At 47.3% G+C, this 9,249-nt stretch overlaps 1 protein-coding gene across 1 annotated transcript; it reads right to left on the bottom strand.

Moving 5' to 3' along the window:
* Positions 1–4,760: 4,760 nt before the first annotated feature.
* Positions 4,761–6,712, bottom strand: LOC104375895 (vitelline membrane outer layer protein 1). The gene is made up of 3 exons (XM_009982360.2): positions 6,542–6,712; positions 5,768–5,862; positions 4,761–5,046 (listed from the first exon to the last, which is right to left on the bottom strand). The coding sequence occupies exons 1-3, from the start codon at positions 6,710–6,712 to the stop codon at positions 4,761–4,763; spliced, it is 552 nt and encodes a 183-aa protein (XP_009980662.1).
* Between the last annotated feature and the right edge of the window lie 2,537 nt (positions 6,713–9,249).

Below are 9,249 nucleotides of genomic sequence, written 5' to 3'. Positions count from 1 at the left end.
TGCCACTGGTCTCGTTGTCACCCCACAGGAACTGGCTGGCAGTTCTTCGGCAACATGTTCCTGAATCCTAGGTGTGCCAAGGACACACAGTGACTTTTTGAACTCATGCAACTGTAGCTACTCAAAGTTTCCAGTTACGCACAGTTTCAGTCGCACCAGTTCCAGAACACTTTGATGATGTTTTATACCTTTGTTTTGGTAGAAAGAGTTTGATTCCTCCATTCCGAGTGCAGTACATGGCTGAGACCTGCTCAGCTGCAGCTTCTGAATTGCAGTCGCACCCCATCTTTTCTGTATATGACCTAAGTTATGCAAGCAGACCATCAGCGGAGGCCTGAATAGAAGTATTTCATCAGTTTTCATATTTCAGACGACAAAAACATCTCCATTTAGATTTTGAAGTTGCTGATGAATTCATGAGAAAGTAAGTGAAGAGGCAATATTCTGTTTTCCAAACATTTCTTGGAACAGCTCTTGTTTGGAGTGTCTATTCACACACCAATATGAATCTATGTTACACCAGGCATAACAGGGAAGCATAAAAGGTTAGTTTTGCTCATGATATGAATAATTTTTCCTCCATTGCAACCTCAAAATTTAACTGAATCGTTCATTTTCTGAGAAGAAGCAGATGTTCAGAGCCTTCCAGCTTGACCTCTCCTCCAGAGAAGAAATGTGAGATATGAAGTTCAGGTGTTTCAATTATCTACATATACACATATATACACATAAGAAAACAGGCACCACTGCTTGAACAAATCAAAAAATAATTCCTTCTTTTAGGCAATTCAGCTCAGTGATGACAGCTGTTCCAAGAACTAACTCTCTTAGAAACCAGCTCTACCTAGAGAACAGAAAAACTACCAAACCTTATTCCCCACACATAACTGGCTGCACACGTCATGATTTAGCCCAGCCAGCAGCTAAGCCACCACACAGCTGCTCACTCACTGCTCCTCCTCAGTCGGGTGGAGAGGATTAAAATGTGACAAAAGGTCTGAAGGTCCAGATGAGAACAGGGAGTGATCACCCACCGACCACGGCCCCGGGCAAAACAGACTCAGCTTGGGGACAAATCAATTTAATTCATTATTATTTCATTCAGAGACAACAACCAGGAACAAGGTCAGATCTTAAAAACACCTTCCCCCACCTCTCCCTTCTTTTCGTTCTACCTCCTCCCCCAGCGGCACAGGGGGACAGAGAATGGGGGGGGGGTCAAAGGTCAGTTTGTTACACGTTGTTTCTGCCACTCCTTTCTTAAAGGAGGAGGGCTCCTCACATTCTTTTCCTCTGCTCCAATTGATCCCCTCCTCACGGGGCATAGTCCACAGACCTCTCCAGCGTGAGTCCTTCCCGCAGGATGCAATCCTTACCCATCAGATTGCTCCAGTGAGGGCTTTTCCCATGGAGTCACAGCTTCTTAGGGTGCAGCCACCCCCTCCACTTTGGGGTTATCCACAGGCTTCTGTCACATCTCTGCTTTGTCATCAGTCTCCAGCAGCCCACAAAGACAATTCTCTATGACCTCCTTCAGGCGCAGGCATCTCTGCTCCAGCATGCAGTTCTCGACGGGCTGCAGGTGAATCTCTGCTCCACCATGTCTCTCATGGCTGCAGGGGGGCCGCTGCTGTCTCACCACAAGCTGCAGAGGAATCTCAGCTCCGGCACACCTCCTCCTGCTCCGTGTTCACTGACCTCGGTGTCTGCATGGCCGTTTCTCTCAGATCTCACTCCTCTCTCTACTGTAGCCACACCAGGTCTAACCGGCCCAATGAACCTCATCAGTCTCGGCAGGATGAACTCTGCCCAGAAGGCACCCTGGGAGCGGGGAGCTTTGGAGCTCTCCAAGCCACACCACCACGGCTGTCTCCAGTCAAGTGGCAGTGGCCTAGCATGGGCAACCACCTGTCCGGGAAGCCAGAGGGGCCAGCCCCCACCCCCCCGTCTCCTCTCTGCAGGTACCTCCTAGTTCAGGTTCCTTTGTTCCCTTCTTAAATATGGCATTTGCAGAGGCGCTGATTGGCTCAGCCCTGGCCAGGGGGGATGAGGGGGCTGACCCGGCCAGAGACCGGTCTGTCCAGTTTTGGAGCTGGGAAAGCTTCTCGCAACTTGTTACAGAGGCCACCTCTGCAGCCCCTTCCCTGTTACCGAAACCCATCACACAAACCCAGCACAACACACAACTTAGATTCACACAGCGTATCTTTCCAAGATGCATGACTTACAGGCTGGGAAAGAAAGCACTTGAAATATCCTGTTGCCACATTTCCTGGTGACACTGATCGTACAACACTATAATATAAAATGCTTAACGAAATTTGCTTATTCTACTTGCTCTGGTGGAAAGTCACCAGTAGTTGGCCCTCTAAGACTTCTGTGAAGTGTCTGAGCAAAGGTACTTTCCAGGCTTTGGAAAGGTAAGTTTCTACGTGGTCACTGTTGACCTCAGTTAACTGTGATATCACCAGAATTTAGTTGTAATTTAGTTTAGTTCAGCTTGTTAGAAAAAGGTTGCTACTTCAGGAGGGTTTTCTTGATACTAAGTACTAGAGCTGAGGGATTTGAATGTTTATAGAGAGCTGAATATATGACAAATAAGGATTTTTTCAGAATTTCCCAAATGGAGATGGAAGTTACAAAATGCTTTCTTGAAGCTAATAATCCCTTGTATTTCAAGTGCGGACTGGGCTGGTTTTGCAAAATAAGCATTTATTTAAAAAATCAGTTGCACCCTTAAAATGTTTGCAGTCAAGAGGAGGACAGAAAGTAGTTAAAGGATCACCTAAAAATACTAAATTATATTAAAAAAAAAAAAACAGCTTAAAATGTAAAGAAATAAATCAGATTTCGAGATGAAATAAATCAGAGCTATGCAAATTTGCAGCAGAAGGTCTGGCTGGAAAATTTCCTATTATTTTTTTTAAAAATAAATTAATTCAATCCAGGAATCTTTCTAAGATTTCTTCTTGCACCACTGAGGCTTTGGTAAGTGCTTCACTTGATGTAACTTTTAATGATGTCATTGGAGATGCATCCATTTACTCTGCTGCACCTCAGGAAGAAGAAGATGGGAAGCAACACTCTGTACAGCACAGCCAGAACCAAGCGAAATGTTTCATTCTGCTCCTGGTTGCAGTAGATGCAATCAGTCCTGAGTTCTGCATGGTTGGCTTCTCTGCTCATCACCCACCACTTGGAAAATTCCTGTGTTACCAAAAATGAGGACTGGGAGGGAAAATGACACAAGCATCATGAGAAATTGCTATGTGCTCCAAAGACCAGCATTGAAGAATGTTACCAAACAACAAACATGCAATGATTGCCATTGGCTTTGCTGATAAATTTCATATTCATCACCTCCCTGACTCAGAGAAACTTTTTATTGCAGCAAGCATTAGATATTGAGCAATGCCACCAGAGACAGTACACAGAGTCAGACAGACCCGTGATCTACTCAAAAGCAAACAGCTTATTTTTTTTATCAAAACCCTTTAACCAAAGTACATATCAGATTTGTTCTATTCTTTTGTCTGCTATATTCCATTTCCAAGAAAATACAGCTATTATTTGAGTATTTTTTGAGGTAAGTGACAGGAAGAAAATTTCACATGGATGAAGAGCCAGAGTGGTGCTGGCTGCTGTGTGTATGTTAAGCAGAGGATGGAAACTGGCAGAAAGAACCTCTGTTCATCGGCTCTGCTGCTCCATGTGGCTGTGGTCCTGGACATGACACCCCCACAGCCCAACCAGTCACCCGGACACGCCACCACCATGCCCCTACCTTGTTTCATGTACACAAAGATGCATAATGATTTGCTTTGAGGGAAAAGCAACAGCTACAATTCCTAAAAGGTGTTTGGAGAGGAAAAAAGTCGTCTTAAACTCTTGTCAGAGAGGCTCAGTGGCTCAGACGTTAGGGCACAATAGTGATCCCTGGGCATGATTTTTCCCCAAATCGACAGTACATTCTTTACATCTAGCGCATCTAGAGGCAACAAACGAAAAAACAAGTCCCATGCGAAGGAATTTTGCATTAACAGCTAGGTGAGCCAGAGGAGCACACTACAAAGCAGCAACAAGGGAGGTTTGGGCAGCTACTGCCCACCCATAGCCACACTTAGATGGATGCTCAGTGTAAGCACACTTTCTAACCATGTTTCCTAAGGCAGGAGCTCAGGTATGAGCTAACAGATTGCTCGTAAATCTACCAGTCTTAAGGCAATTAAAATTAGGAGTGAGCAATGATGCCAAACCTTTGACACTTCTCATGAGCCTACCCAAATTTCTATTTCACCCCATCTAGCTCTCATTGGTCATTTTCTCTTTGGTCAGAAACCTCAAGGATATTCAAACTAATACCCATTCTTCCCTGTTTGTTCTGTCAACAGGTCAAACATTATTTCAAACAAGGAAAAAACGGGCAGAGTGAACCCGAGAGAAACTTATCAGTCAGAGAAAAAAAAAAGTTGAGAAATCTGTTCCTCAGCTCTGAGCAATTGCCAGAGATTGGGCATTTTTGCAGTGATATACCAGCAGTTACATGATGTGATAATTCTTGTGAACATAATGCACTTTGGTAACTACGAGAAGCTACGCTGTAAAAGACATCATCATCTAAGGCATAAGCTGTTACGGCAAGATGCAAGCAGTCAAAACATCACAGATGTCCCAGTATAAAGCCAGAGCCAAGCTTTACTGATGTTTCATTTCCTGTGGGATATGGGATGTGTAGGCAGTGACAAGAATGGAGCAAGGGCTCATTTACAGCAGAAGAACTTCACATTGTTGAGTGCTGTGTCATCCTGAAGCCCCTGTGGGGGTTCTACCTTGGTCTGGAGACCGCATATGTTGCAGCTTTTGCTCCATGGGCCAAATCTACCCCATGATAGTCCATCACCTATTAGCACAGTTGCATCTGAGCATCTGAACTGGATGTTGTTTGCTGCTGTGTCATCACCTCCTCCTTGGGACTTCTCTGTTCTCAGTGAGAAAGAGATCAGGTAGCCTCCAGGGCAAACTTGGAAGCTGGTCCAGGTACCCCACCTAACAAGAAGCAGACAGAGGAACATCCAGGCTCTGAAAACTGCTGGGAAGTGCTCCTTCTCCTTGTCATGCTGCCCTGAAGTTTAACACTTCCTTGCTCACAGCAGTGACCAGCACAACATCCTGCTGCAGTCTGGGCCCCGTTACATTCTCTTTTTTTTTTCCCCTTCTCTTCCAAGGATGTACTTTTTGCTTTATTGGTATCTCATCAGAAAAACACCAGTAAGTCTGAGATTGGATAGTTATGGTTCTGGTGGAAACTCCAAAGACAGCCTGAGCACATGTTTCCTGGTGCATCCCTGACCTGTCTGACAAGCACACACCAGGCAGTGGGAAGAGCAGACATTTCCATCCCCTGCAGCAGGGCCAGGGTTTCACCCAAGCAGTTTCTAAACGTACAGTTAAAACCCCTTTTTCTCACATTTGCCCCATGTGTTGCAGATTTCCAAAGAAGGACTCTATCCCTAGGACTGTACTTCAGGTGTTCACAGTGCTCTGCAGACATTTCAAGAGCAAACAGAAGGTGGCAATGTAAAGTAACCATGTTTAATTACCAGAAAAATGAATGAACAAAAACCTCAACCACCTGTTTTAATTTGCTTTATGCGACAGCACTATGCGGGCAAAGCAAGTCAAAGAAGACATCCCTGCAAAGGGTGACACCTGTGGATATTTTGCAAGCTGGTGCATGACAAACTGGAGAAACCACAGCGTTACTTACCCCCCCACCAAGGACTCAATGACTGAGTCATCTTGACAATGCAGACGTATGCCGTTCAGAGCTGTGTCATCTCTTCCAAACTGAGAGGACTCCACCTGCAGTAGAAGTCACACAGGGACAGAGGTAAAGGCAAGGGGGAGAAGCCCCAGGAAAAGTCTTTCAAGTGTCAGTCAGAAACAGTCCCAACTCCTTTCTGTAATGAGAAAATGTCTTAGGAAACATATGGGAAAAGACGTCTGTCACACTGGGAAACTGTAACGTATGTACATAACCCTTGTTACACGTTCTTCTTTGTGTTTTCTAACTATTTCTGATCCAACATGTGAGACAGAGACTCTGAGTCCCAGGAGAGATGCCAGAGGAGGCTGCCTCACTCCCTGACTCCAGTAGCAGACTTCAGCCCTGACGTACGTGGCTTCTCCCAGCAACATCAGCCACATGGGGACCATGCATCTGACAGCACACCTCTATCCAGTTTGAGAGCAAAACAATCCTGATAGTAGCCCTGATTTTACTGTATCTAATGGAAATCTCTTGTCCTAAATTAAAAAAAAAAAAAATCTTATTTTTCTTTACCGGTGTAACTATAGTGGCAACATTCTCTAGGCTAATTTTTCCAAAAGACTCATTGTTTTATGCACGGAGTACCATACTCAGGAAGCAGCAAAACACTGCAGAAAGTCCTTAAACTCTGGAGAAGACCGTCCTGGGAGGTGGAGAGCTGTATACCAGGGCACAGGGAGAGGAGATAGTGGGAAATAGGGAGAATTTTACCTTCAGTGCAAATCCGTTGGCATAGCCATAGCGGCAAAATTGCCGACTCCCCCACTTGCCCCAGTGGCCTCCGTTGGGCACAGTGAGAACAGAGGTGTATTCACGTGCCCTTGTGCCTGGGGTGCAGAGGGAAAGAAGCAGGGTGAGGGTAGCTAACACGAGGAGCTTCATCTCGCGCACTCTGCGTCTGCTGAAGGAGAGCAGGTATGTGGACAAGGGGATTTATACCCTGTCAAGGCAGTCAAGGACTCCCCACCAGTCCATCAACAAACACCATAGGAACAATAGTTTCCACCTGGGCAGTGACACAGCACTTGCTGACCTGCTCACAGTGCCCACGAGGAGCTCCCGGGGAGCACAGAGAGTTTGACAGCCAACATGCAGCAGATGCTGTGGCTGCAGGGGTATCCACCATCACTGAAGGGTTATAGTGAGACCTGTGTGCTCCTTGCAGTGCTCATCGTGCCTGTAGAGCAACTTGGCAGAGGCTTAATATCAATTCCTGCTGCTGACTATGCAGATACTTGGCCATGGGGGTGTTTGCTTTTAGAGGGAAACTGTCATAACCATTTTAGTTATTACTGGATGTCTGGAAAGACAGGTCAAACTATGCAAAGAAACACAGGGGACATGATCTGGAACAACGTATAAGTAAACTCAAGCCTTGTGTCTCCCAACAGCCTGTGTTGGGAATAGGATTCCTGGTAAGCGTCACATATGTGCAGGCTATTTATAGTTTCAATGTCATTTTTTTCACTGTGATTTTTATTTCAATCAAAACACTGTGCTTTATGACAACCTTAACTGAAGTCAGACATGCTGGGGCACCCACAGTGATTCTCAGAGAGACAGCAAAATAAATGCCGTTGAGAGGGGAGATGGAAGGCAGATTTTCCAGAAAGGTGATACTGAGTGTCGTGGTTTTTTGGACTGAGGGTCGAGACAAGAACCGAAAGGGAGCACCCACCAACCATGGTCCCGGGCAAAACATGACTCAGGCTTTCTTAATAAAACAAAACAATTTATTAACAGTTACTGAACAGGAGACAAGGGAACGAAACCGGTTACTTGAGAGGAGAAAAGAGAAAACAAGGCCAGATCTTAAAACAACACCTCCCCACCCCGTTTCCTTTCGTTCCTGGCACAACCTCCCCCCCGGCGGCGCAGGGGGACAGGGAATGGGGGGTGCAGGTCAGTTCATCCATGTTGTTAACTGCCGCTCCTTTCTTAAAGGAGGAGGAGCCTTTACACCATTTTTCCCTTGCTTCGGTGGATCCCCTACTCACAAAGAAAAAAGTCCCCAAACTTTTCCAACGTGAGTCCTGCCCGCAGGATTGCAATCCTTCCCCATGGATCGCACCAGTTCGGGCTTTACCAGTCTCGGCCTCTTAGGGAGCTGCTGCCACTCGCGTCGGCGTGGGTCGTCCCACGGATTCCAGATGCCTCCACGACCTCGTCGTGCATTCCATGCCCCATTATTAACAGTACCTCGTCGTGCATCCCCTGCTCCACGACCTCTCCTGGGCTCAGGCGTCTCCTTCCCGACGTGGGTTTCTCCACGGGCCACGAGTGGGTCTCTGCTCCGCCGAGTACACCCTGGCTGCAGGGGGCTGCCTGCCATCTCACACCGATTTGCAAGGGAAACCTCAGCTCCAGCACACCTCCTCCTGCTCCATCTTGACTGACCCGGTCGTTGTGGTTGTTTTCTCTTAGATCTTAATCCTCTCAGGGGGAGCTCGGCCCGGCGGGCACCCCGGGAGCGGGGCGCTTACCAAGTCCCCCATGCGGCTCCCCCGGCGCCATCTTGAGCACATGGCGCCGGCCCGGGCCCGAGCGGCCCCTCGGCCGGGAGCCGGGAGCGAGGGCAGCGCCCTCCTGCTCTCTCCTCGCTCCTGAGCAAAAAGCCCTTTCCCGCCCCTTTGTCCCAACTTAAATAGGGCAATTCGCAGAGGCGCCGATTTGGCTCAACCTCCCCCGGGGGGGATGGGACTCAGATCTGGTGGCACAGGGAGCAAATCCCCTCCCCTGCCACCAGAACACCCCCCCCCATCAAACTATCACACTGAGCTTGAGTGCACCGTCTTTGAGGATTCCAGGATGCAGGGAGATGTGAATTTGAAGCTCAGGAGTCGAGGCTCTCTCAACATACAGATAACCAACGCTCCCTAGGGCTCTTAGTCAGGCTTGCAAGGTCTGGCAGAAATTATTTCTCTGTTCAAGAGGCAAAGAGGAGAGTACATTTGAGGAAAGTATCTGGAGGCTCAGGATTTCATAGCAAGATGAGGTGCCAAACCTTGAATTACCAGAAGATGAAGAGTCTCCCTCTTCTAGGTTTCTCTTTCAATCTCTGCTCTGCTCCCTCTGTTCCTGTCCCATTAAGAAGTGGTGTTGTCTTTTCCACCCTTGGCTCTGTACTCTCCTTCTGCTTGTCAGTGCTCTGTGCAGGTGACAATATCTGCAAACGGAGGTGACGAAAAACGGGATGAGCCTTTCGGTGGAAGGCACCCAAACAGCACAGCATGTGAAGGAAGCACAGCTTGTTTTCCAAGGCCAGGTTGGATGAGGCCCTGAGCAACCTGATCTAGTTGGAGATGTCCCTGTTCCTTGCAGGGGGGTTGGACTAGATGACCTTTGAGGGTCCCTTCCAGCCCTAACCATTCTATGATTCTATGATTCCTTTTTAAACCAGGACTTTCATCTTGCTTCTC

This window comes from Tauraco erythrolophus, chromosome 1, assembly GCF_009769465.1.
Source record: "Tauraco erythrolophus isolate bTauEry1 chromosome 1, bTauEry1.pri, whole genome shotgun sequence".
NCBI lineage: Eukaryota > Metazoa > Chordata > Aves > Musophagiformes > Musophagidae > Tauraco > Tauraco erythrolophus.
Note: the sequence above shows the minus strand (reverse complement) of the source record. Positions and strands in the feature narration are given on the sequence as shown.

Coding starts and splice junctions, on each gene's coding strand:
- LOC104375895 (XM_009982360.2), bottom strand. CDS start 6,712: ATGAAGCTCCTCGTGTTAGCTACCCTCACCCTGCTTCTTTCCCTCTGC. Junction 5,863..6,541: donor CCAACGGATTTGCACTGAAG/GTAAAATTCTCC, acceptor CTTCTACTGCAG/GTGGAGTCCTCTCAGTTTGG. Junction 5,047..5,767: donor ATTGAGTCCTTGGTGGGGGG/GTAAGTAACGCT, acceptor GCTTCTTGTTAG/GTGGGGTACCTGGACCAGCT.